Source organism: Maniola hyperantus, chromosome 19 (assembly GCF_902806685.2).
Source record: "Maniola hyperantus chromosome 19, iAphHyp1.2, whole genome shotgun sequence".
NCBI classification, from domain to species: domain Eukaryota; kingdom Metazoa; phylum Arthropoda; class Insecta; order Lepidoptera; family Nymphalidae; genus Maniola; species Maniola hyperantus.
Window position 1 is genome coordinate 4,391,700 of NC_048554.1, and position 27,891 is coordinate 4,419,590.

Genomic DNA, 27,891 nt, shown 5'->3' on the forward strand with positions numbered 1-27,891 from the left:
TGTTTTCCATCCATAGATATTAAACTTTTAAGACATGTAGACAAAATGCAACAGCAGCAGTTCGGCTCTTATAGTGCGCGCAAAACAAATGTCCAATCTGAATACGACGCGTAGGACTGCGCATTGTACAAATACAATCTTCGCAAACAACAAAGTTCCCCATGTTGCAACTTCAGATCGAACTGTTAGGAGGTCCGCTTCGACAGTCTTTTGAAAAAAAAACCACAAGAAATGTCCAACGAATTTAATTTGGAAATTCACACACACGGAACTTTTACTTCACGCGAATACAGTAGTTTCAGTGTTAACTATTCAATATGGAAATGTGGACTGCTTCGCCGCCTCGCGGATTGTTCGCTTTATATAAATTGAAATGCTGAAGCAGCGAATTAACACGTCATGTTAAAATTATTAATTTATAACATTTCCCCCCTTTAGACGAAGCTTTAATTTAAAATAAAGCGTAGTAAAAAAAAGAAAAGGAAAAGGAGAGAAATGGTAAAATATTCTACATAATTTAATTATTTGAAAGATTTCTTTGCACTGATGCACTAAGATTTCGAAGGTCTACAGATGCGTTATCTTCATCATCTGTTATCTGTGACATTTCAATAGAACTTTGGGCTTTGTTTTCTTTATGCGAAATCTTTTTGCGATTACATTGGAAAAAAAATTGAATGCAGAATTTGTTACAATTACGTTGTTTAAAACATCTGATAATCTTATAACATAAAAATAGAAAAATTAACGAAATAATTATATAAGTAAAAGCAGAATAATACGAGCTATATTTTATAAAATGAGATTCCTCTTGGATCCTGTTGATTTGCAACTCAAGATCGTTGAATTGGTTTATCGAATTTTTTAAGGAATCTAAATTAATATTACTTAGGTTAATAGGTGATAGAAGAGGAATCGTTTTGTTAACAATCTCTTGGTTGCAGCAGTTATCATTAGTTATATCAAAATTAATATTAAAGTTATTATTATCAATAGTTAAATTTGAAATGGTAGAAGGTATAAATTGAATCGTTTTAAAGTAACCAATGCAACCTTTGTTCAGTTTTAATATTCCAGTGCCAGATATAGAATAATCCTTAAAGTTATCATTACAATTGATAGTTAGTTTGCTTGTTTTTGACTGTACAAATATCCATTGATTATTTTTTAATTTATGCCATATGTCAATAAGACCATATAGGATTTTCGGTTCACATTCCCTTGGTAAAGATAGAGTTACTTCAGTTAAAAGTTCTGTCTCGCATGAAGGATTCGAATTTACAGAATAAATTGACTCTAATTTACAGATGGAATTTTCACTATTTAAAATAGTAGGTACAATCTCTTAAAGTATCTAATAATACGTAATTTAATCTATCGTCAGTTATAGCTAAATAGGGTTTAGTAGGTTTGATTAAGGCAAAACTTTTGGATTGTCCTTCGTAATGAGGAGTCGGGAGCGGGATTGTTTTATAGACGTTATACTTAACGGGAGAGACAAGAGGGATCTGTATTACAAATACTATCTTATTGTTATAGAAATAGGAGACTAACTTAGATATATCTATAATGGTATGTATATTTTCTATACTTAGTGCTACAGGAAAATCTAAACCTTTATTGATTGAGTTTCTGTGTTTAGACAGTTCATCATACAGTTTTACAGGACTTAGAACAGAAGGATGTAGAACATTAACTTTTGAAAACAAAATTGCGTTTATTACAGTATCGAGAAAATTTGAGATAGCTAGTAAAGAGCTTTCGATTATATTAACTAAGCTATTAAATCTAGTTAAATACATTAATTTTTCATTATCACTAGTAACATAAGACAATATATCGTTTAATTTATTAATCTGAGAGTTTAACTTTATCTCATTTTGATTTAACCTAGAAATAGTAGAATTAAAAGTATTAATAGACGACTTAACTATATGAATATTATCTTTCATTAAATGAAATATCTCAGATTCAGATCTCTGACAAGAGCTAATTGCAGCATCATATTTTCGGGCATCTTCAGCATCTAAAGTGCCAAAGAAAAACTTAAGGATTTCACCACCAAATTCTAAAGATCTTTTGAATCTAGCAGGATTTTCGCTTGAGATAATATGAGATAGAGATTGAGCCTTGAGATAATTGGATTCTAGAAGTACTTCAATTGGACTAAAAACATTTTTGCAGCTAGAGTACTCTTCTGGTTGCAACTTAGCACAAACTAGAGAGGTTTTAACAATCAACCGGTCAACTTTGTCAAGCTGTGGTTCCAATGAGACGGTGTTGAGATGCGTGATTACTCTCCAATAATCATTGTAGAAATAAATTTTTGTAATGGGGTCGAAATATATTCCAGGGCTATGCGTTATGGGTGTAATCATTGGCTCAGACGAGACGTAGGAGAAAAATCTGAAAAGAATGATAAGCTTAAGTTACAGCGAGCTTAATTAAATTAGTATGATACTTAACATGTTTTCTATTTATTAATAAAGTAACATTATGTTTTCCATTTATTTTAACGATTTTGTAAGGGCCTTTCCATATTGGAGATAAGGCTTTACGAAGTCTGTGATGGTATTTTAAATATACCATGTCACCAACTTTATATTCTATGTTAGGATTAGAACTTGAATCATAGATTTGTTTTGAAGATTCTTTACTTGATCTAATATACTCTAAAGCTTTTTCGCGGCTTACTTTCATTCTATACTGAAGCGCACGGACATACTCGTGGTATGTAACATTATTATCTGTGTCGTAGAGAGAATTAGGAAGGGTTGGTTTCTGTCCAAACAGAAGTTCAAACGGAGTAAATTGAGTAGTAGTATGAGGAGTTGTATTATACGCGAGAACAGCTGTTGCTAGGTAGCAATGCCAATCATTTTGATTTTCGTTTACAAAGGATTTTAGGTATTCTTTAAGAGTAGCGTGGCTGCGTTCCAGCGCACCGTTAGTTTGGGGATGGTAAGGGCTAGAAAGTAAGGGTTTGATTTTGAAAATATCGGTAACTTGTTTAAACAGTTCTGATGTAAAAGTCATGGCTTGATCAGTAAGGATCATTTTAGGAATAGCGAATAAGGACATAAAGTGGACCAGATTACGGGCTACTTCTTCACTTGTTGAAGAAATCATAGGATAGACACATAGGAATTTGGTAAGATCATCTTGCAGAGTCAGAATGAACTTGAACTTTTGGAAACCTGCTTCAGGTAAGACACCAACTATGTCCAGAGCTAATCGTTCAAAAGGCTTTGTGCTCGTGGATGTAATAACCATAGGAGCTTTATTGCAGGCTCGTAAAGGTTTGTTAACTTGGCATAGTTTGCAAGACTTCACATAGCGTTCTATGTCAGTTCTCATTCCTTTCCAGTAGTATGAGGCTTTAATTCGACTATACATCCTATTCACACCAGGATGTCCTGCTATGGGAGTGTCGTGATTCTCTTTGAGAATTGTAGGAACTTCAGCTGGAGTTGGAAATATTATTTGATTTTTATAAATATGTATTTTGATATTAGTGTTATGAAATACGTAGGAAATCATATTATAAATTTTGGTATAGGATAATTTAGTAAAAGGTTCAGAGAAATCGGAGATAGCTATTTCATCAATGCTAGGGTGGTGTGATATAAGTTCATCACGAAGCATCATCAAAGTGTCGTAAATGGAGCGAAAAGTTGTCTCATCGTAATGATGAACCTTGGTAAAAAGAAAATAATATGTTTTATTATTTTTTGTAACTGACCTTACCGAACATTGTTCACGTTCGGCTTCTAACAATGAAGCGGTGTCGGTTATCTGAGATAATAATTCCTCACAATGTGGCATTGAGTTGTCGAAATCTAGAGAAACGGGGCATGCAATAATTTTGCATTTGGAAAGATGTAAAGCTTGTGAGTGTTCTTCAATTTTTGTGTTAGAATCTGGTAAAGAGTTTGTAAGTTGTTTCTTAAAATATGCCTCGTAGGAAAGCTTAGTAAGATTATCTGTATTTATAGCATGAATTGGGATGCGAGACAGAGCGTCTGCATTTGAATTTAATTTTCCAGGTTTGTAAATAATCTCGTAATCGTATTCCTCAAGTTTGAGGCGCCAACGGACGAGTTTGGAACCAGGATCTTTGACGTTGAAGAGCCATACTAAGGGCCGATGATCTGTTACGATTTTGAATTTAGTGCCGTAGAGATATGGTCGGAAAGTTTTAACGGCGAATAAAATAGAAACTAACTCCTTTTCTGTGGTCGAGTAATTTCCTTCTTGTTTGTTTAAGGTTCTAGAAGCATAGGCTATTGGTTTGTCCTTGCCGATAGGGCCTTGAGATAGCACTGCGCCAACGGCGTAGTTGCTGGCGTCTGTGGTAACGATAAATGGTTGAGAAAAATCAGGGTATTGGAGAAGAGGAGCTGAGGTTAACTTTTCCTTTAGGAGGTTAAAAGCTTGGTCCTGTTCTATAGACCAATGAAAAGTGACATCCTTCTTGAGTAAAGATGTTAGAGGTTTTGTGATCTTGGAGAAATTGTCAATAAATCGGCGGTAATAACCAACGAGACCGAGGAATGATTTTACTTCTTTAGGATTTTTAGGAATTGGGAAATCACAGACTGATTTAATTTTTTCTGGGTTTGGAGAGACACCTTTATCCGTTATAATGTGACCTAGATGGGTGACTTCCTTTCTAAGGAATTCACATTTATCCGGTTGTAATTTGAGATTATAATCTCTGAAACGGTTGAATACCATTTTCAGTTTTTCACAATGTGATTTGAGATCTGCACTATAGATGATACAGTCATCTAAATAGACATAGCAATGTAAACCTTGAAGACCTGATAATACTGTGTTCATAAGACGTTGAAAAGTACTGGGAGCGTTCTTAAGTCCGAACGGCATCCTAGTGAATTCGTAGTGGCCTGTTGAACCATTTGTGTTGACTACAGTAAAGCCAGTTTTAGGTGCATCTGAAGGATTCAGCGGAATTTGATGGAAACCGGAGACTAAGTCCAGTGTGCTAAAATATTTGGAATGACCTAGTTGATCTAGGATATCTGTGATCAAGGGAATAGGATATACTTCGGATACAGTGACGTCATTGAGGCGGCGGTAGTCGATAACTATTCGCCATTTCTTTTTCCCGGATGCGTCCATTTTTTTGGGAACCACCCAAACGGGAGCATTCCATGGAGAGATAGACGGTTTTATAATTTTCTGTTGTAGCATTTTCTGGATTTGGGAATCGACTTCGTTTTTATGACATTCGGGAAAACGGTAAGATTTTACATTAATAGGAGAGCTATTACCCGTGTCAATAGAGTGTTGGATAGCGTTAGTATGAGTTAGAGTGTCTCCTTCGAGATAAAATATATCAGAGTATTCAGAACAGCACTCTAAGAGAGCTTTTCTCTCCTCATCGTTAAGATGTGAGTGTCTTATAAGACTTAGAACACGATCGAGTCGATTTGATGAAGAATTAGAAACGTGGTTGATAATTTCGGGGGATTGAGACACTTGGCGTAGTTCAGAGAAGTCTATAGGGGTTAAATGGACCTTGAAATCTTGGATTTCTATTTGAGATTCAGTGGTATTTAAAACAGAGACATTGACTTTATAATTAGGCTTCAAACTTACCATACAGTTTGCTATATATACACCTTCGGATATAGAGTGATCTAATATGAGTGCGTCTTTTAAATGACGTAACTTGAACTTGTCATTTGAGACAGTGCATTCAACAATAGCTTCGGAGCGAGCCGGTATTATATATCTAGGGCTCGAATAATGAATTGGTAAAGTGTAATTTGAGATAGTAAGGGATTTAGTATTATAATCGATATTAGTATGGAAAAAATGTAGAAAATCGGTACCTAAGATACCGTCTGATTCCAGATTCAGAGCGTCAGTTATGACGTGGAATTTAAAAGAAATGGTGTGGTCGTTTATAATAAGGTTAAGCACAACTGTTCCTAAAGTTTCGCTATAGGAATCCTTATCGTTTATGCCTTTGAGTTTTATAATTTCTTGAGACAATTGGGGCTCTGCTGGTAAACACGAGCGCTTAATAATGCTGACACTTGCGCCTGTGTCAACTAAGAAACAGAGAGGTTTTTTATTACATTCTATTTGTAAAAATGCATGAGGTAAGGACACCAACTTTTTCAGGGTGCTTGTTTCGAAGATCGGGACGTCTTTAAGAGGCAATGAGCTTTTGCTTGCGTTGCTTTGGGGGTCATTTTGAATGACTTTAGATTTTGTAAGACTCAGTTGATCCTTTGAAGGAAACTGAGATTTAAAGGATTTTGTAGTATAAGAGCTAGTATAAGAATTAGAATGAGATATAGTATTATTTGAGCAATCTTCTTTGGAATGCTTTGTATTCGATTTTGTAGGAATCAGTGAGGATTTAGGATATGATTCAGCGATATTTTGGCAGTCTTTTGGTGATTGCCGGGATATAAAAGATTTGGTATAAGATTCAGTGTGACTCGGACAGTCATGTAGCGATTGCCGAGATGTAAACGATTTGGGGGAATTAGTATAAAAGGATTTAGTAGTTCGAGTGCCATTTTGGATTGTTGATTTCGGCAGGCACGCATCCGAAATCAGTTTAAGTTTTTTGATTCAGGGACGTAACTATTCGTCACTTCATTTAAGGATTCAGAGTATTCATACATGTTAACATTAGCACTGTTACTATGAGAGGGACCCGACGGAGGGTGAGAGTTCATCCGACGCTGATTATTATTATATTGGCGCTTACGACATTCTGAGATAAGATGTCCTTTGTGTTTACAATAGGCACAGGTTTTGACGAAATTTGAGTCCTTTGATGAACTTTGACTTGTTTCTGCAGAATATTGAGGGTTAGCGGGAGGAATATGGAAAGATGATCTCTGTGTGAAATCGTGCTTTTTCTTAAAGCACTCTGAGAAACTATGATTGGTCTTCTTACATAAGGAACAAAATTTAGTTGGATGTTTTGGTTGAGTAATTTTTACAAGTTTGAAAATTTTTTCTTCTTCGACTGCTAGAGAAATTGCTTCATTAAGTGTCGAAGGGTTTCTGCAGCGGACAATATTAGAAATATTAGGGTTAAGACCTAATTGGAATAAGCTTAAGGCGAGTTCTTCCATAGCTGTGATTTTGCCTAGAAGGAGATTACGATCAGTGCATGAATTTTGAATATCAGCTTGAAGTCGAGTTAGGCATGCTTCGAGTCTGATAGAATATTGTGTCACACTTTCGGACTGGCCCTGTTTACAGTTTTGGAGATCAAGTAGCAGATGGGACGAGTGTTTTTTCTCGCCAAACGTGCTTTTTAAATATGATTTTAATTCATCCCAATTATTGAAATTTTTAAGGCTGCAGGCTAATTGAGCTTTGCCCTCAAGTTGGGAGATTATATATTTACATAAGATATTTTGCTGGTCGGGAGCAGCTAAACTAATTGCGTTATCGCAGTTAGTTAGGAACGCGGCAAGAGTTTCCCGATTCCCATCATAAGACCTTACGAATTTAGTGAGTATAGAGAGAGTCACTTTTGCGTCCGAACTTTCTGACTTTAAACTCATTTTTGATTACTGAAACTGAGATATGGAGAGAAAAAAAAAAAAAAGGATTTAAATTTAAAATACAGTACGAAAATATACAATTTAGACAATTTACGCTTTTTATACAAAATTAATATAAACTACTTACAGGATAACGGCCAACATCACGATTTATTTTTCACAAAAAGGTTTTCACTTTGATGTCACTGCACTGAAAGTTAAATTAGGTCGATGCGTTTGCGACACGTGAAGGCTTTGAACTGTACGGAATGCGTCTCGTATTTCACGCGGCGACGATATCGAGTAGGTTTCTGAAGATATTGAAGAAATTGTATTTCGTAATTTTGAAGGCTTAAAATTTATTTCACTGATGTTTTTGAGTGAGTCCAGGATATTCGCGTTCTTCGTGTGAGATGCGGGCTCAGTCTGGCAGGCTGAGACTTATCGTCGATCTTGAGTAGAACCGGTGCTTAGTGGTTGTGATGCGGGCTCAACCCTGGGGGCGAGGCTTATCGTCGATCACGACTGCGATGACCTCAGGATTCTTTGGATGCTAAGGGTCCTCTTGCGTGAACCTTCTTAGCATCCCACTTCTGACACCAATTGTTAGGAGGTCCGCTTCGACAGTCTTTTGAAAAAAAACCACAAGAAATGTCCAACGAATTTAATTTGGAAATTCACACACACGGAACTTTTACTTCACGCGAATACAGTAGTTTCAGTGTTAACTATTCAATATGGAAATGTGGACTGCTTCGCCGCCTCGCGGATTGTTCGCTTTATATAAATTGAAATGCTGAAGCAGCGAATTAACACGTCATGTTAAAATTATTAATTTATAACAGAACTACTTGTTCTGCGATCACTATACGCGCACCGCCAGTGTATCACGATATTATGTCTATCAATTTTGATTTTATTATTACTTGGGGACTTGTCTCCTGAAACGGAGTGGAGCGAAGACATGTTTAGCAAACTAATCAGATTATTAATAATGTAGATGATATTTTAATTTCATTACATAATTTTATGTGAAATCTGATTGGGTTGCCAAACACGTTTCCACTCCTTTCTGTTTCAGTGGTCGGATGCCCTTAGCTTTTTTCAATAATGAATTAATGATACACCAAAGAACTTTAGGAATGCCAATAAAACGAAAGCTTCAAAGTAATAAAACACATTATATTGACTTTTAAATAAATTAACCTTAATTAAATACTAAGCGTATCCTTACAGCTAGGTCTTAGGGAGGTATAAATTAGAAATAGCAAAATGCAATAGTTACATCTAACAGAATGACTCGGGAATCGAAACCTTATAGCTAATTCTGCAACCCTTGCATAAACGTAACTAAATACCGACCAGTGCCTACAAAAGTTACCTACACTAACATCCGTACTCAGAGTCGCTAATCATTACTTAAGATTGAGTTAAAACGAGACAGTATGTGAGAGATATAGCTCTGTCTCGTTTTAACTAAACTTAAATAACGATTAAGCGACTCTGAGTACGGCTGTGAGCCTTCAGAAGAAACATTGTATAGTATAGTACGCGACAAATTGAGATGGCCAGGACACGCCCCGCACACCCCCCGCACCCTCATACCCCGATTGCCATATCGACCTGTCGCGTCACTTCACCACACTAATCCAAAAAAAGTATAATTTGTAAGTATGAGCAAGTTGTATTAGATTACCTTTCTATACTGGATGGACTTATATTATTATTTCTTATTAAATATATAAAAACTATCAAAAAATCTGGTACTATTTATTATTAAAACTTTGCGCCTATTGAATAAAATAATATAAATAATTATTTATTGAAAAAAAAACAAAAATCTGCTCGAATTTTTTTAACTTTTTTGAAACCAAAAATTTTGGTATAAGTAGAAGAATTTTGTAATACTTTTTCTAAACCATATATTTGTTGATATATTTGTCGAAAAAAGTGTCAAAAAAATTGTCATAGTTACGTTTATGTAGATACACCGATAAATTAAATATCCTATTATTGCTACCTACTGTGGATAAATTGCATTGAACAAAAGAAAACCATAAAAATTCTATTAAAATATCATAATAATCGTTGCAAAAATAGGTTTACAAAAGAGCTTATTTAGCACAGCCCTAGTTGAATGTATATCTTACTATACAGTAGTGTTGTTCTTGTCTCATAAGAATAGTTGCTATCGATATCTACATTTAAATAATATATTACATATTATTACATACAGGCTGTAACCAGAACTATAGCAAAAATTTAGCGTTATTGTTATACCACCAAAACACAATCCAATACCAATAACCATTTTGTAGTTTTTTCAAACCCGCAATGTACGGCGTGCAAAACTCGGGCCAATGCCCCACCCACGACGTGGCATTGACTCCGAGTGGCCTACTTACGCAACGTTCGTTGACAAGCTTCAGTCAGATGTTTTATTAATTAATATCTTTTACAAAATATAGGAAATTTATTAAATATTTTTTCGCGTTTTGTGTTGTGGTTTTTGTGGTATCATATCATTAATCATCAGTACTATCACCTGTCTTCGTTTTTGCTAGCATTCTGGTTACACCCTGTATGTTATTATTATTGGTTATCATTTTTAATGATCCAACAGGATTAGACCTCTGGTACCAAACTTTGATAGCTCAATTTCTATAATCGCAACTCTAGCGATTGGCTGAAGCCTGAAGTTCAAGGCACATTGTGGGAGAGAACAAGCGACGCAATGCGTTTTTTCTATTCAAAGTCAATTAAACTTTATCCCCATTACACAAATAACTCTAAATAAAGTAATCGAAATGGTGTCTATTGCCTATGTGTCATTTGTACACATTGATCGACGTAACGATTCGCTTCGACTCTGCCACAATGTGCTTTGAGCTTAACACTTTTCCATTACAGGAAGTACAAGTTTTAGCATGACTACCTTTCATAAAGTCTATATTAATATACCTTATGTACCTAAGTTTGGTGTTAGAGGCCAGAACGTTATACGATGACAAAAATAAATATTCAAAATGTCAAAATGAAAAGTATCTCAAAAAATACATTTATCTATTAATCGATACATTATTACTTTATACAAAAAAAAATCGCTTCGTCTCTGACTGGTTGTAAAAAAAATACAAAAAAAGAGGCGCCTCCTCAAATGAGGAAGGAGGTTTCCAGGCAACGTTCGAGAAAATTTTCATAGATGGCGCTGAAAACTTCCACCACTAAAGATGAAAAATAATACCTATATCTATATCATCTATGCTTTAAATTTTTAAATTTAAATCGGATGCGAAATTAACTAATTTCTTCTATTAGGTATAGTTCACAGATTTTGTGGGGAAGAAACGTAAGTAAAATTGCAGTGCACTCTAGCTCTTACTCTTCATCTATGTCATTGATTGACACGACCTAAACATTAAAGCATAGGCCATATAGATATAGGTATTATTTTTCATCTTTAGTGGTTGTTAAATTCAGCGCCATCTATGAAAATTTTCTCGAACGTTGCCTATGGAAACCTCATTGCGATTAGTTTAAAATTATGTAAAAGGAAATTCCTCATAATTTATGCGTAGTGTTAACCCATTAAAATCCTAATTTCGTCAAAAATTACGAAAACAAACACGATTAAAAAAATAATCAATACAAAAGGAATTCTATCCGTAAAATAGTTTTACAAAATTATAAGTAGTTAATTAATACCATACTTTTGGTATCGTTCATCACTTAATTGCAATACATTCATAAAGTTGTTTACTTATCAAATTTTTTACATGACCTAAAAGGCAAGTAAATTGTAGAAAGCTTCTTGGAGAAAAGTGTAAACGACACGCTGTTCCTGGCGCTTTAGACTGAGACCACACGATGCGTTTGCGGTGCGTTTCCGATGCGCTGCGGCGCCGCACCGCTGTGGATTTCAGTATTGGGTGTCACAAGGGCCCTGCGTTGCCGCTCCGGCAAAAAGTATGGCGTTGCACTGCACGACCCGTCGTTCCCGCCTTCGCGGCGGTTACGCACTCATCCGATCCGAATCCATGAAAATACGTTCCTTTTTGTTTTGTATGATACCATCATGTCATGATCAACCTATCACCGGCTCACTACAGAGCACAGGTCTCCTCTCAGAGTGAGAAAGGTTGGTATGGTATGATACCATATTATGACATAATTATATTATTTCGTAGATCAAAGAGCTACATTGTAATATGGGCCTTTGAAAGTAGTTTCGATAACTGCAAAGTGTCGCTACTAGATGGCATTAAACAGTCGCTTCAGTACTGAGTTAACATACATATCACCAATTTCGTCACTGGCAGTAGGTAAGCGAGACCGTGGCCGAGTGGTCAAGGCATCGGGCGCGAACCCAGAAGATGCAGGTTCGATTCCTGCCGGTTACGCAATTTTTGATATGTATTTAAAATTATTTATTTCGTAGATATTTTTTATATCCGTATTTTCACGGATTCGGATCGGATGAGTGCGTGATCGCTGTCAACCCTAGAGTGAACCCCACACGACACGATGCGTTGCGTTTTTTACTACAAACGGCTTGTTTACCTTTTAAGTCTGCTAAGAAAAATGAGACAGTACTGTCTTTACAGACACTGACTTTTTCGTAATAACCTTGAATTAATAGGAATGAGCAAAAACCCACTAAGTACAACAATCACAAAAACATTCTCTCATCTATTACTAACTAAAGGTATGCCCGCTACTTCGATTTAGGTTTTTGAAATCCCGTGGGAACTTTTTGATTGTCCGGGATAAAAAGTAGCCTATGTAGCCCTGGTAAGCTATCTCTGAACCAAATGTCATTAAAATCGGTTTTAAACAGATGGGCAGTGAAAAGCTAGCAGACAGACACACTTTCGCATTTATAATATTAGTATGAATTATTATGTATAAAAATTTCAAACAAAAAATTTACACGTAACAGTCGACTGCCGAATACAGCTGCCGCTATTCATTTTCACCAGTCTTCTTTCTTTTCGAGATTAAAATCGGATGAAAATAAAAAAAAGTCGACAAACATAATAATATACAGGATGTAACCAGAACGCTAGCAAAAATACAATCCAATACCAATTTGCCTCATTTTGTAGTTTTAGTGATTTAGTATTTTTCCAACCCCCAATGCACCGTGCAAAACTCGGGTCAATACCCCACCTATAACGCAGCATTGACTCCGACTGGTCTACTTACGCAACGTTCGTTGACCTCTAGCGTCAGTCAGAGGTTTTATTACCACTACATATATATCGTCAACTATTACTAAACATAGGCTTTTTTTAATTTTTTTTCGTCTTATTTGTGGTATCATAATCATCAGTTTTCAGTACCATCACCTCACCTGTCTTCGTTTTTGCTAGCGTTCTGGTTACATCTTGTATTATCCCTAATTCGCAACACAAAACTCGCATATTTCAGCGTCGCTTATAAATAACTTTCTTTATCAAAGAAAATGGAATTTATCGTAATGTAAAATCATTTGCTTAATAAAGGGGACACAACAATTTCAATAATTTCTAATTCTTAGACTAATCGCACATTGCCACAAGAGCCGCAATACAACACGCACCAAATAAATACTACTGACATGTTTGGTGTTATCGACTCATCTTGCGGATGTTATTTCTCTTTTTAGTACTGAAAAATGTGTGACAAATATTATTATAACTCTTGTGACGGTGTGCGGTCAGCTTAATACGCAAAAGTGCACATGAAAAATTCAAAATAACAGAACAACCTCTGGCAATAATAAAAATTTCAAAAATAAAAACAACAGTATCATTGGTTCCGGTTTCTAAAGGCGATCGTATACCAAGTAACGATTCGCAGGAGAGCCGCAAAAGGCGCATCGAACACATTCTTTTAACGCCAATAATACGTTTAACAGATCGAAAATCTGATGACTTTAGCAGAGGTCGACGCTAATGTGACCTCTATTCATATTATATTTTTTTAAACATACTTAACTCACATTTTCACTTGTGACATTTGCGGCTTTTGCGCCCCATGCGCCTCGCTAACTCAGTGATCAACACTGAATGATAGCGACTGAGTATATTTGACTTTTATTATTAATCCGTTATAGGTTTTCTACGAAAAAATGTTTTCCTGTCGCTTAGTGATGGAAACAGCAATGTCAAATGACTTAAATGGCTGTCATTTAGGTTGAGATCTATAGAGCGCACTTTGACTTAGCTTAGACTTAAGACAGAGTTAAAACGAGACAGAGCTATATCTCTCACATAAATCTGTCTCGTTTTAACTCAATCTTAAGTCTGAGCAAAATCAAAGTGCGCTCTATAGGTTTCACCCTTGGTGTTGATCACTGAGTTAGAGAATCACCCCGCTGTAGTTTATGTGCGATCACTTTAATAGTTTTTTTGCAGTTTTTTTTTTTACCGCGCGACGAAGATCGTAAGGCATACAGCCAAGATGGTGGATGTTAGAGTATTTATTGTTGCTGAACCAGTCGTGGTGGTTATAGAAGGTAATCTAACACTCTTGTAGTTGCAGGATTTATCTGAAGCCACGTTGCGGGATAGTTCTGTAAAGTTCGGGTAGTTCTGGATCTGGACTGGCTGGAAATAAAAAATAATCCATAGTAAGTAGGTAATCTATGAACAAATACAAAAGAAGAATCCTGACTGAAAAAAAGCGGCCAAGAGCGAGTCAGAATCGAGTACTGAGGGTTCCCTACAAAATAAAAATGTACAAAATAAAAATATTTAAATGAAAATTGAAAATACCTGTTTTTTTGTTCATGAACGAACAAATAAACAGGTATTTTCAATTTTCAAAGTAAGATAACTATACCAAGTGGGTATATCATATGAAAGCACTTTACCTGTACAGTCTTAAACAGATTATTATTTAGTAAATACATTACATAATAGTTTTTGATTTATCGTGCAAAATGTCGAAAAATACGACTGTAGGAGGCACGGAACCCTCGGCGCGCGAGTCACACTCGCAATTGGCCAGTTTTTTATTGCGGAAACGGAAAATCAGTTTCTACGGGATTTTAATTGCATCTACGCGGACAAAGTGGCGGACATCAACTAGTTAAATAAACGGGCAGCGGCACGCGCGGCTCGCAGTCACAACTGCGGCGCGTGCGCGAACTGACTCCCTTGAAAAAGGACCCCGGATGGGTTCGAAACTAGTCGGGCTAACGTCGACGAAACATGTGAGTAAAGCCGGGACAGATAATACCTAATGGAAATCACTCACGATAGTTTAAACGTTAAAATAGTTAAATAAACTTCATCATCATCATCATCATCATCAGCCTGTGGACGTCCACTGTTGGACATAGGCCTTCCCTTAAGAGCGCCACCACACCCTGTCCTCAGCCTTCCTCATCGAGCCACTTCCCGCCAGCCTCTTTATATCGTCGGTCCATCGTGCTGGAGTGAGGTGTGGTGGCAAAGGGTGTAAATATATCGTATATCGTTTTAAAAAAAATTACATTATCTAAGTACTTTACATTTTTTTTTTTCTCCTGCCCCGGTTGTGAGGTGTGGTGGCAAAGGGTATAATTGTAGTGGTAAAAAAGACTTCGTTTAAGGAAGGACGTGTGTATCATTTGGATCTCCTCCCCCCTCGTGGGCACACCATAGGAGGGCGTCCCACACTACGCTTGCTTAAACGCGGTCTCCACTCAAGGACTTGCCGGCTCCAACGGCCATCGCCTCTACGACAGGCATGACCTTCCCACTGCCACTTCAGCTTGCTAATAGTTTGGGGTAAACTAACTTACCACTCCCCAACTATCGTCCCTTTTCTTGCAGAAGGTCATATGAAAGCCCTTTGACAAAGTTTTCTCTATTTGTTCAGTCAGCAGCGGCTCGGACCACGGCATCTCGTTGAGGTGGGCCATGAATGTTTTGTTGCGGAACTCCGGAGGCTCTTTGATCACTAGAGCCTCTGTAAACAACAAAATAGATCAATCTTAGGGTGACAAAAGGCGGGTTACATCAAATAAACAGTTAGCGCCACCACAGTGAAAAAATTGCTACCGTAAAATGGACAACTTCTAAACGTAGGACTAGGAAAACATGGCACTAAATTTGTGGGACTATGTGGCCATTTCATTGTACTAAATATTTACTGAGCTGCATACAAAAAATCAGCTGGTTATTCATAATTTTTATGACCTCGTTATTTGGACATATTCGGATTGGAGGACCGTCAAGTCATACCATTTATTTTGTAAGACAATAATTTTTCCGAGTTTATTATCCAACTAGCTGATGCCCGCGACTTCGTCCGCGTGGATTTAGGTTTTTTGAAATCCCATGGGAACTCATCAACTTTCCGGTATAAAAAGTAGCCTATGTCCTTCCCCGGGGTATAAGCTAACTCTGTACCAAATTTCATTAAAATCGGTTGAACGGTTGGGCCGTGAAAAGCTAGCAGACAGACAGACAGAGAGACAGACACACTTTCGCATTCATAATATTAGTATGGATTATCTCAATGTTCAAAAAAATACTTACTGTTATTCAGACAATTTCAACTAGCCACCAAATCGACAAGTTAAGCACCTGCGCAGTACAATAGCTACCTGTATAGAGAATTTTCACAGAACAAAAGTTGGGCGTCTCGTGAAACGGAACCTACAGACGAAGAATCAGCTTGTTAATAATCAGAAAAAAAATCCCTTGGCGGCTGCTGGACTATAGCTTGTATCCCGAGGAAGGACATAGGCTACGTTTACGATTTTTTAAAAACCTATTGGTGGCGCCACCTGTTGGTACTTTTGGATAAACATAATTTGACAAGGTGTTCCTGATTATTTTATCTACCTACCCTGCATTTTTCCCTTCGTGCACTTTTGCCTATGTTCGTGGTGTCAAATACAACGCCACGACGCCAGTATGTTCTGCGTGCTCCGCGAGACGCCCCTTTGACAATTGAGTCGCGTCCTCGTGTTCATACAACCCAATAAGGAAGGTGAATCCGTGTGTGCCGCTGTTCGTCTGAAGATACGCCCCGAAGTGTCCCGTGAAGTGAATTGTGCATGTGAGAGACACCCCTGAGTGCTTGTGCTGAGCCTGTTCCTGCCGGCGGACAAAGTCGCGGGCATCATCTAGTAAAATTATAATAGTGAAGTACTTACTCATCAGGCCAACTCCTTGATCATCCCCTTGCTTTTCTTCGCGGCTGTGCTCCTTGATATTCGCTTCGAGCTCTGGATGCTCTACATCCAAGTTTCTGTAAATAAAACATTGGTACTGATTCTGAGCACAACCTAATTTTAGAGTATTCGCATCCTTTTCTTACTAATGTAATATGAAAAGGACAGACGCAGATTGACAGTTATAGATTTAATTTTTAGATGGTAAAACCCGTGATTTTAGTGCACAGTCGCGAACCTACTGTTTAAATTTGAAGCGTGCACTAAAATTTAGAGTCTTTAAATGTAAAGTTCATGTTCTGTCCCTTTTTAGCATTTTTAAAAAGAAAAGGATGCAGATACTCTTTTGTAGCGTGTATTAAAATTTAGTCTTTAAATGTTGAATTCATGTTCCGTCCTTTTTTAGCAATATTAAAAGGAAAAGGATGCAGATACTCTAAATTTAGTTTAGCGAAAAACAATAGAATCAGCGCCAATGGCACCGATTCCGTTGTCTTTCTCTAAACTAAAGTTGTGTAATCAGTACCATTATTTTAATAATGAACCTATAAAAGTTTACCAATCTTATATTTCACTTCTCTTTTCTTTTATTGGGACGCATATCGCCTTAAGTTTAAAAGTACTTTAGCTAAAACGGATTAACTTACCCTGAAGACATGAAAATCTTCTCGACCTGCATCAGACTGAATCCATAGAACTCTCGAACGCCGAACGTCTCGAAGAACTCTAAAACTGGCGTCATGGAGTAACAACCGGCTAGCTCGGTGCGCGGGTAGTATAGTATGAACGATAGACACATTTCCTGTAAAAAAAAAAAACATCATCATCATGATCAACCACTACGGAGTATGGGTCTCCTCTCAGAGTTACAAGGGTTTTGCCAAGTGCTAATTGGCACACTTCACACACCTTCGAGAACACTACGGAGAACTCTCAGAGATGCTGTTTTCCTCACGATGTTTTTCTTCACCGTTAAAGGAAGTGATATTAAAATTACTTAAAACGCACATAACTCCGAAAATTTAGAGGTCCCAACCACTATGCTATCACAGCTTCAAAAAAAATATTATTAGTACAAAAAAAAACATTTAGATAGGTACGCACTGTAAAGAAGACTGCTCATGCATTTTGACTAATGTTGAAGTATAAATAGAAATCATTTGTCTCACAAAGTGTAGACAACATTTTATAAGACCAGAGAAATGAAAATTTAATTTCACAAACTTAGTTCGTTATAAAGTTACTTGAAAGGTCTTAGTGAAAATATCAAAGCCAAAGGTCTTATTAAAAATATCATAATTACAAACTTTTACACACCTGTGTAGCAGAATATCCTCCCAGAATTGGCTTATCTCTTGAACTGCTGTCGTAAGTGCACTCAGTGATCAAAGTGTCACCTTTAAAGAATCTTCTGCCACCAGGAACTATCCGGGACTGTTGGTAACGAGCGTCGTAGTTATTTTCCTAAAAAATAAAAATATTCAGAAATACTCAAGTTTTAAACTCGTAGCGACATCTATAGTAACACGTTGGAATTATATTAACGGGCCTACTGCTGCCATCTAGCATAAAACGAAAGAACTTTTGGCTATTTGCTACTAATGACATCTAGCGAAAAACTGCTGAACTTTGTTGTGTTTTTGTAGCATTTACTACAATATCAATTACTATTGTTCTACGTCGTTCTCAAGTAATTTGGTGCTCTAAATATAGATGGCGTTATACGAATTTTACTAGGGATTTTACGATTGCGAATAATGAAAATTACCTCTGATATTCTAGGAAGTTCTTCCGTGCCCCGAATGTGTTTCAATGAAATTTTCCGTGCAGTGCCGTGGGCATGAAGCAGAACTGATACTATATTGATTCCCTCTTCTGGCATAGTCTGTAATCATAGGATAAAGCTTCCATTTATAAAACAAACCGGTTTATAGCGATGTAGTTTAGGCAATGCTGCATTTATGGCATTTAAACAAGCCATTGTATGTAGTTATGTAGGTGTTACCTTACATGAAAAGGTTTAAGAGACTATTGTTTTCGAACAGTTTAAATTAATAAAGGCAGTAATAATTCTAACATGGCATAAGTATTAAGTAACAAAGAAATAAAATAAAGTCAATGAAGCCTAGTAAATTGTAATGAATTGCATCCAATATTGAAAATAGTAGATCTATAGCAATTTTCTAGACGTAGTGTTAAAGGTGAATGTTCAACAGCTTTGTGCTGTGTGCGTTGTTAAATGCAAATTTGCATTTAACAACTGCAACAATTTGCATTTAATAAGGTACATTTTTTAGATATTTTAAGTAGGTATTACTGCCGCGCAGTAGACATTCTTATAAATATTATCTTACGTATACATTTTGTAACAAAAAAATTTGTATGACACTGGGGCTGATTCTCTTGCACACAATCTCTAAACTAAACTAAATTAACAGGTCTAAATCTAGTGCTGTCCTTTTCCGCAAGCAACATTATGACGTCTAAATCTATTGCTATCCCTAGCAATAGATTTAGACGTGTCATTTTAGTTTAGTTTAGAGATTGTGTACAATAGAATCAGCCCCACTGGTCATCAATATTACAGACGGTAAAACTTTTTTGTCTGGAATTATCTACCCATATAGTGCGTAGACATAGAGGTCGTTGGACGTCACACATTAGATTTCGTAATCGTATACAGACGGTTTCAATGAAGCAGTAAATTATTATTCAAAATACTTAATTTTGTCCAACCTTTCTCTTAATCTTTCTTCTAATGTGTTTTATTTCAAACTGGTACCTACCGGTGGCGGTTCTCCTTTACAGAAGAGCGGTGTTTCTAATTGCTCTTATAAATATGCAAGATAGATCAGGGGAAATCTATTCGTAACGACGCGACGCTCTGCGGACGCAGCTGGTAATTTATGGGAAAACTTCACAGTGGGATATTACGGGAGATTTGAGATAACTGTACCTACTGAGCTCGGTAAGGTTTGTTTGGTAAGAAAAGATTTGCTAAATACGAAATAACCAAGTTAACCTGCCGTACTCAGAGTGGCTTAATCGTTTCTTAAGTTTAGTTAAAACGAGACAGAGCTAATCTCTCACTTAAATCTGTCTCGTTTTAACTCAATCTTAAGTAACGATTAGCGACTCCGCGCCTGAAGTGCGGTAAGTAATGAGTGCGGCTGAATGTCTTATTAACCGACTTCAAAAAAAGGAGGAGGTTCTCAATTCGCCGGAATCTTTTTTTTTTATAGCGCTAACCCGGTGCGGGATAGCGCGGGTGACGTGCAGGTGTGAGGGGCGTCCACCGGCCTCATACCCCGATTGCTATCTCGACCTGTTGTGTACCTATGAAAAATAGTGCGGAGTCGTGGGCGCGACCCGATGCTCCATGGCTTACTTACATTACGTATTGGTATTCTTGAGGCTGCAGATACCCAGAGTGCGATACGCGTGTTTTTTGGACGTTTGGCGCCCGACAGTGCCGTGTTGTGGGTGCAAAACGACGTGTAAATAAGCTTACTCACGTTGTTAGTACAGTCGGGGCTGCAGATGCCCAAAGTGCGGTACGCGCGCTGCTTGGGCGGGATAACATGCAGTGCTGACACGCCCACACCGGCGCCTAGTAGTGCCGCATCATGGGCGCGCACTGCCGACGTGTAGTGGATCCGAATGCCAGAGTTGTCATGGACTGTGATATTCAAAATTCAAATATTTCAAAAACATTTATTTCGATAAAACAATTTTACATAGTGCGTAGAAATTGGCATATTACAATTTACAATATTTTTTTTTACATTTTTTTACAATTTTTTTAAAAGGATATTAGCCATGTTAAATCATAAATGACTAATATTCCCCTTTCCTCTCCAACTAAGCGTCAAGCTTGTGCTAGGAGTAGGTACGACAATAGTGCAACGGGCGGGATTTGAACCGTCGACCTTTCGGTTTTCTATCCACTTCTTTACCCGTTGAGCTATTGGAAGTTGAGATATTAAACATACTTATACCACACGAGTAGATATATAGAACAGAGGGGAAGCTTCATACTAGCGGCTGGCTGTAGGTTCACTCACTCTAGCGCAGCTCACGCACACCACGACGTGTCACGGACGCTCTGTTTGCCGCCAAACTGAGCGCACGGAGCGTCCGTGGCACGTCGTGGTGTGCGTGAGCTAGTGTGAAGCTTCCCCTCTGGTATAATATCTACTCGTGTGCTTATACCGTTGTTTTGTTTGTTGTTGTTTGTTGTATACATAATAATATATTGTCACAAGTAACTATGATGCAAGGATTGGAAAAATAACTGACTGTGTGAAGAGGCGGCGGATATTTAGATAGCAACTTTAAGTTTCGGATATTTAGGTCGCTGAGCCAGCGAAGAAATATAATCCGCGACAAGTCGAGATGGCAATCGGGGTACAAGGCGGGGGGACGCCCTGCACGCCCGCACGTCACCCGCGCTCGCCCACACCTTACGGGGGCTGTGCGGGTGTGCGGGGCATTCCCTCCCCTTGCCATCTCGACCTGTCGCGTACCATAGGTACAATGACACGTGCCTTTATAAATATTTAATATCCAGTCACTATACTTACATTCATGTAGTTCTTGATTGTCATAATGAACTTCAAGCATGTAGTAGGAGACTCCGCCCTTCTCGCCTAGCGGAATACCGACGTTTTCAGGGAGGAATTCTCCTGGGAACAAGAAAAAACCATTACATCCAATAACCAACCCTGAAACGATAAAGGTAAGGTCGAGTTTCCTGTAACTGTGGATGAATTACTAGCTAAGAATTTTCAATACTAATGACATAGCTTCAAGCGTAGACCAACCGCCTTGCCATTAGGCGATTCTTCTGGGAGAATTGATCAATTGATCAATTCGAATATGCAAAAATATATCATAATTTTATCGAATAATCGTGGTGATATGTGGTTTTACTTGTTCATGTTCTGCGTCATAATGACACATTATTTTTCTGTACATATCTCCACGGACAAGAAAATCGTGGTGATTGCCTCGCTGTACCAAATTCGACACAATTTTTATAGACCTTTATCGGGTGAGATCTATAGAGCGCACTCTGACTTTGCTTAGACTTAAGACAGAGTTAAAACGAGACAGAGCTATATCACTCACATAAATCTGTCTCGTTTTAACTCAATCTTAAGTCTGAGCAAAGTCAAAGTGCGCTCTATAGATACTATCGGCGAGCGACGACAGTAGGTCGGGCTCGTTGCGAATCCCTCGCCCCCGTTACGATGGCGCGTTACGAAGTTGGAGCTCTTTTTATGCCAATTGAACTTCAGCGTCACAAGCAAGCCATGATGCCCCTAGACGGGTTGACCCGCCATATTAGTTCTCAGAGGTTTCAAGACGGAAATTTCAAAGCGTAGGCGGTAATAGTGATTTAAATTATATCTTATAGTTAAGGAAGTTCGGCGCTTAAGTGAAATGTTTTAATATTTGATACATTTGCGAGGCGGTGTTAGTTTACATAGTTTCCGTTTCATAATGGGAGTTGGTACTTGGGGAATAATGGGAATTCTATGTTTCTATATTGCGAGCTCGGAATCCATACTAATATTATAAATGCGAAAGTGTGTCTGTCTGTCTGCTAGCTTTTCACGGTCCAACAGTTTTACCGATTTTGATCAAATTTGGTACAGAGTTAGAGTTATTTGCTTCAGACATCATCATCATCGTCATGATCAACCCATCGCCGGCTCACTACAGAGCACGGTTCTCCTCTCAGAGAGGTGGATTTTGGCCATAGTCTACCACGCTGACCATGTGCGGATTGGTAGACTTCACACACCTTTGAGAACATTATGGAGAACTCTCAGGCATGCAGGTTTCCTCTCGATGTTTTCTTTCACCGTTAAAACAACTGATATTTAATTAATTAAAACGCACATAACTCCGAAAAGTTAGAGGTCCGGGATCGAACCTCCGACCTCCGATTAGAAGGCGGACGTCCTAACCACCAGGTTATCATACACATATAGCACTAGTTTGTTCTTCTCTTTAACTGGGTACACACCTTTGGACCCCATAGCCCAAGCTGCGATAGGAGTGACACAAGTAGACCACTCCCCCGGCCGATAGGGTCCGTAGAACCCTTCGCCCTCCGCCCACTCGCTCCATTGCCTCTTGTCATGGTCCTCCGCACACTCATACAGCACCATATGATGGACTGGAGATAGGCTGTTCTTCTCTACAACTGGTTTCCCGCTTCTGATTGGTCGACTGTCGATCAAGGGTTCGTAGCCAACTATATGGTGCTTCCTCGTTAATTCGGGCGCCTTGAAAACTTTGCAAAAGAATAAGGTTGCCATCTCATGTGCGATTGTGTACTGAAAGAACAATATTTTTCTATAATTAGGGGAAGAAGTTATTCACAAAAGTTCTATTATTATTAGCGAGTAGCGACCCGCCCCGGCTTCGCACGGGTAGCTTGAGAGGAACAAGGCTATACATTGTTTTCTTTAGGGTTCCGTACCTCAAAAGGAAAAACGGAACGCGCGAGCCGGACACCGCACTTGGCCGGATTTTTAACTGTAACTCTATTTACAGCAGCGCAGGCAACGGAAGCTCTCAGGGGATTTTTAATTTTTCCAACTTAATTCACAATTATCATCATACGGGTAAATTAATTTCTCAAAATGTTCATAAATTATAACCTATAGGCTTCTTCGATACCTAATCTCTTTTTCTATTGATGAAATACGTACGAAAATCCGTACAGTAGTTTTTGAGATTAGCGCATTAGCCCAAACAAACACGAACACAGCGCGGCAGGGGAATTTAATTTATAGGTAATATTACCTACTAGCTTATGCTCGCGACTTCGTCCGCGTGGACTACACAAATTTCAAACCCCTATATTATCCCCTCAAGGGTTGAATTTTGGAAAATTCTTTCTTAGCAGATGCCTTTGTCATAATAGCTATCTGCATGCCGAAATTTCAACCCGGTCCTTCCAGTAGTTTGGGCTGTGCGTTGATAGATCAGTCATGCTCATGAGTCAGTCACCATTTCCTTTTATTAATTTATGCATCAATTTACCTTGTTTAAGGTAAAATATGCGGGTAAATAACTAATTATAGATCCACGTGCAAGTCTATCGGTAGCGTCTATTTTTGTACCTAGCATCCTGCCTTTCCTGAACTCAGGTGTTCAGGTACGGCTATTTATTTGCGTTTAAACAAGCTTCATGTTTATTACGGACGAAGTTACATAAAAGGACTGGAATTTCGAAATTACATCAGTGCATTCCATGGACTCCAACAAAGACTCGGTAAAATGAGTAGGTAAAAATTATTTTGACTAGGTAATTTCACGAAAATTTTCCGTTTGGTTTCGTTGTCAGTAATAGAAATTTCTCCTACTTAGTTAATATTTTTTGTCATGAACAAAAACACTTTCGCATTGAGAAATTTTACTAAACACTATCTTATGCTCTCGACTTCGTCCGCGTGGACTTCATTAATTTCAAACCCCTATTTCACTAGCTTAGGGGTTGAATTTTCAAAAATCCTTTCTTAGCGGATGCCTACCTCATAATAGATATCTGCGTGCCAAATTTCAGCACGATCCATCCAGTAGTTTGAGCTGTGCATAGATCTAGATCAGTCAGTCAGTCAATCACCTTTTCCTTTTATATATTTAGATTATAATAATGTCATCTCCTATCTCCTAAATTCGCCTACATAGTTAGCTAGCATTATTTATAATATAATACTAGCTGTTGCCCGCGACTTCATCCGCGTCCCGCGGGAACTGTCTTTTCCCGTGGATTTTCCAAAAAAAAATTATTTTATGCAAAAATTGTCCTGACCGTGAACAACACAACAAAAAAATTCAATTTCGTGCAGTCGTTTGGAAGTTATGCGCGTACATACGTTTCGGCAATTCATTTTTATTTATAGTACTAGCTGCCCCGGCGAACTTCGTACCGCCTAACGGTCGATTCTTTTTCAGGATTTTTTTTAAATTTTACTCTCCGTAAGAACCATCCCCGTACTTCAAGGAATATTATGAAAAAAGAATTAGCGAAATCGGTTCAGCTGTTCTTGAGATTTGCGATCAGCAACACATTCAGCGATTCAGATAAGACTGTTGTATAGAAGCAGGCGTTACTTTGCGGAAGTTCATGATATGCACTGAACCAAAAACTTAATTTGCTGTAATCCGCTGAAACAGGTCGAATCTGTATGATGCAACATGCAGCATGCGAAATGCACCGCCCGCCCTTCCACTGCTAACCGTGCAGGAAAAGCAGCCACTCGGCAAGCAATACGCACCCCCACCACGCAGCACCATACAAATCCCAAAACACACTGGACGCGCGTTTCGCCCCGACACCGGAGCATCCTCAGGAGATGTCACGGTTAGCAGTGGGAGGGCGGGCGGTGCATTTCGCATGCTGCATGTAGCATCATACAGATTCGACCTGTTTCAGCGGATTACAGCAAATTAAGTTTTTGGTTCATTGCATATTCAGATAAGAAGATTTTAGTTACTTACATTGGATATCCTAACGTCCCAATGTTTGAGCGGTACGGAGTCGGGTTTGGCCAGCGGCTGCAGTAGCCGTAGAGGGCGGGAGCCGCTTTGCACATGCCTGGGAAGTTCGCCATCTGAGCCTTCAGGTCCAAGAGCCCATAGCACTTGTATCGTGTCTTCCTGCAAAATATACAAATAGTCAATACAAAGTGTGTAGTGAAGCCTCGATAGCTCAACGGTTAAAGGAGCGGACTGAAAACCGAAAGTCACCGGTTCAAATCCCACCCGTTGCACTATTGTCGTAGGTACTCCTAGCACAAGCTTTACGCTTAATTGGAGGGGAAAGCGGAATATTAGTCAGCAATTACCTTGGCTAATATTCTTTACAAAAAAAGGTCTTACGTTACGTAAATGTAGGACATCGTGCCCCACCTAGACGGGACAACGATAAATAGAAGAAGAAGAAGAGAAAGGGTTACCAGGTAAGGAGCACTTGGGCAGGTCTGTCGCAGAACCGATGGCCGATTGAGCAGATGTGTTCTGGGTTTAACACTTACTGTTTACTGGTTCTGGGCTTCATCACTACACGATCTTCAAACGCTGGATATGATATCAGTATGTTAGAAGTTCATAATCAACCCATGACCGGCTCACTATAGAGCACGGGTCTTCTCTCAGTATGAGAAGGATTTGGCCATCCACCACGTTGTCAAGTGCGGATTGGTAGACTTCACACTCCTTTGAGAACATTAACTCTCAGGCATACAGGAACGCACATAGGTACCGCCGCACATTAAAGGTGCGTAAACGGGATCGAGGCGGACGTCTATCACCCAGGCTCCAGAAGACAGTTACCAAGAATTTAGGGGTATACTCACACCAATAACAACATCCTGTCTGTCGCACGTGTCCAGTTGCCTCCTGAACTCCACAGTGGTATGCGTATCGTTCTGGAATCCAGATATCAGTTCATAGTTCTGCACTTCATCAGCTACCGCACGATCTTCAAACGCAAGTCCGTGACAGTCCTGTAACAATCCAAACACATCTTTAGTTAAAGAAAGCGGAAGGAAAAGTGACCTACAGCACATAATCTTCTAAATATATAAAAGGAAAAGGTGACTGACTGACTGATCTATCAACGCACAGCTCAAACTACTGGACGGATCGGGCTGAAAATTGGCATGCTGATAGCTATTATGACGTAGGCAGGCATCCGCTAAGGGATTTTTTAAAATTCAACCCCTGAGGGGATAAAATAAGAAGTGGCTGCTCATGAGGCGCATAACATCTGCCCCAAAAAACGTCACTTCGATGACCACGACTGCTCTATAAAGAGTGCTACGCCCAGGAAGAAGCAACGATGACCTAAGTCGGTATCTGCATCTTCATGGACCTGAGGGCCTTACTTTTGACCCTTTAAAAGAGTGATTTGTGAGTTTCTTGCCGGCTCTTCCAATAGAATCAGCTACAATCACGATCGCAATCACCTCTGGTTGGTTGACGCTCGCTCACTATTGGCTACAATCTTCGTTGCAACAAGAATACCATAAATTCAGCCAATCACAACAATTGCGATTGTAATAATGATTGATGCAGGTTTTACGGAATCGACCAGCTGAGTAATTTTGGGCGAGCACAATGGATCGAAGTGCAGCTCAGAACCTTATACGCTGCTTAGATAGATGCTTTGTTCACAAGATCTATGTATAGCTTTTTTCCACAGCAATTTTAATTCCACTGTCTTTATAGCTAACTGAAAGGGCTTTGAACGAGTAGCAGATGCCCGATGCGCCAGTGCGGGGTGTGCGCGGGAGATAAATAACAAGTCGGCTAGTATTATCGTTTTTGTGCCCGCTGCCAGCCGAGGCAGATGTCGCATCGCACGTGCCGTTGCGAGCACCTGGCTTTAGTAATGACAGCGTCATGCACCAAATGTTAACTTCTCTTCCCTTTGTTGCTCTTTCTATAATTCCTACACTATTAAATACTAAACCTCAATAGCTCAACGGTTCAAGGATAAGACTGAACCCCGAAGGTCGGCGGTTCAAACCCCAACCGTTGATTTTGACACGGGAACACTTTGATTTTACGGAATAAAAAGTAGCCTATGTCCTTCCTCGGGATGCAAGCTATCTCTGTACCAAATTTTGTCAAAATCAGTTGAGCGGATGGGCCGTGAAAGGCTAGCAGGCAGACAGACAGACACACTTTCGCACTTATAATATTAGCATGAAATAGTATGGATGTCGAGATGTAGTATTATTGCACTCACAGATTCGAGATGCATTGTGTGATCTGTGATTGCACTGGTCTGCAGGTGGTCTCTAGGTCTATACCTAAGTCTTATTTTTATGTGGGTAGGTACCTACTTACTTAATTTTAAGAAAAATTCTGTGTACACTGTATATCTTCTTCTAAATATATTGATCTATCAACGCACAGCTCAAACTACTGGACGGATCGGGCTGAAATTTGGTATGCAGAAAGCATTGTATTATGACGGAGGCATCCGTTAAGAAAAGATTTTTAAAAATTCAACTCCTAAGGGGGTGAAATAGGGGTTTGAAATTAGTGTAGTCCACGCGGACAAGTCGCGAGCATAAACTAGTTATGGACATAAAAGTAGACAAAGTGCGATGCGTCCTCAGCCTTTTATAGGAAGTTGTGTACGAAAAAGTTGCGAAACGGGTCTGGTGG

The 27,891-nt window shown here is 38.7% G+C and overlaps 2 protein-coding genes and 1 pseudogene across 3 annotated transcripts in view; 1 reads left to right on the forward strand and 2 right to left on the reverse strand.

The window, feature by feature from the left end:
- LOC138403628 (facilitated trehalose transporter Tret1-2 homolog) overlaps window positions 1–27,891 on the forward strand; it is a 321,523-nt gene that overhangs the window by 118,298 nt on the left and 175,334 nt on the right. The window lies entirely within an intron of this gene.
- LOC138403627 (uncharacterized) lies at window positions 189–2,378 on the reverse strand (annotated as a pseudogene).
- The window catches only part of LOC117990938 (MOXD1 homolog 1-like), a 98,560-nt gene continuing 79,371 nt past the window's right edge, over window positions 8,703–27,891 (reverse strand). For both annotated transcript variants that reach the window (XM_034978439.2, XM_069504895.1), the window contains exons 3-13: window positions 26,070–26,219; window positions 25,213–25,371; window positions 22,727–23,039; window positions 21,276–21,377; window positions 20,208–20,371; window positions 18,461–18,577; window positions 18,010–18,156; window positions 17,340–17,494; window positions 16,675–16,769; window positions 15,313–15,479; window positions 8,703–14,131 (exon numbers count right to left, since the gene is read on the reverse strand). In XM_034978439.2, the coding sequence (XP_034834330.1) occupies window positions 13,949–14,131; window positions 15,313–15,479; window positions 16,675–16,769; window positions 17,340–17,494; window positions 18,010–18,156; window positions 18,461–18,577; window positions 20,208–20,371; window positions 21,276–21,377; window positions 22,727–23,039; window positions 25,213–25,371; window positions 26,070–26,219 (1,752 nt within the window). In that variant the 3' untranslated portion in view covers window positions 8,703–13,948. The remainder of the gene's footprint in view (window positions 14,132–15,312; window positions 15,480–16,674; window positions 16,770–17,339; window positions 17,495–18,009; window positions 18,157–18,460; window positions 18,578–20,207; window positions 20,372–21,275; window positions 21,378–22,726; window positions 23,040–25,212; window positions 25,372–26,069; window positions 26,220–27,891) is intronic.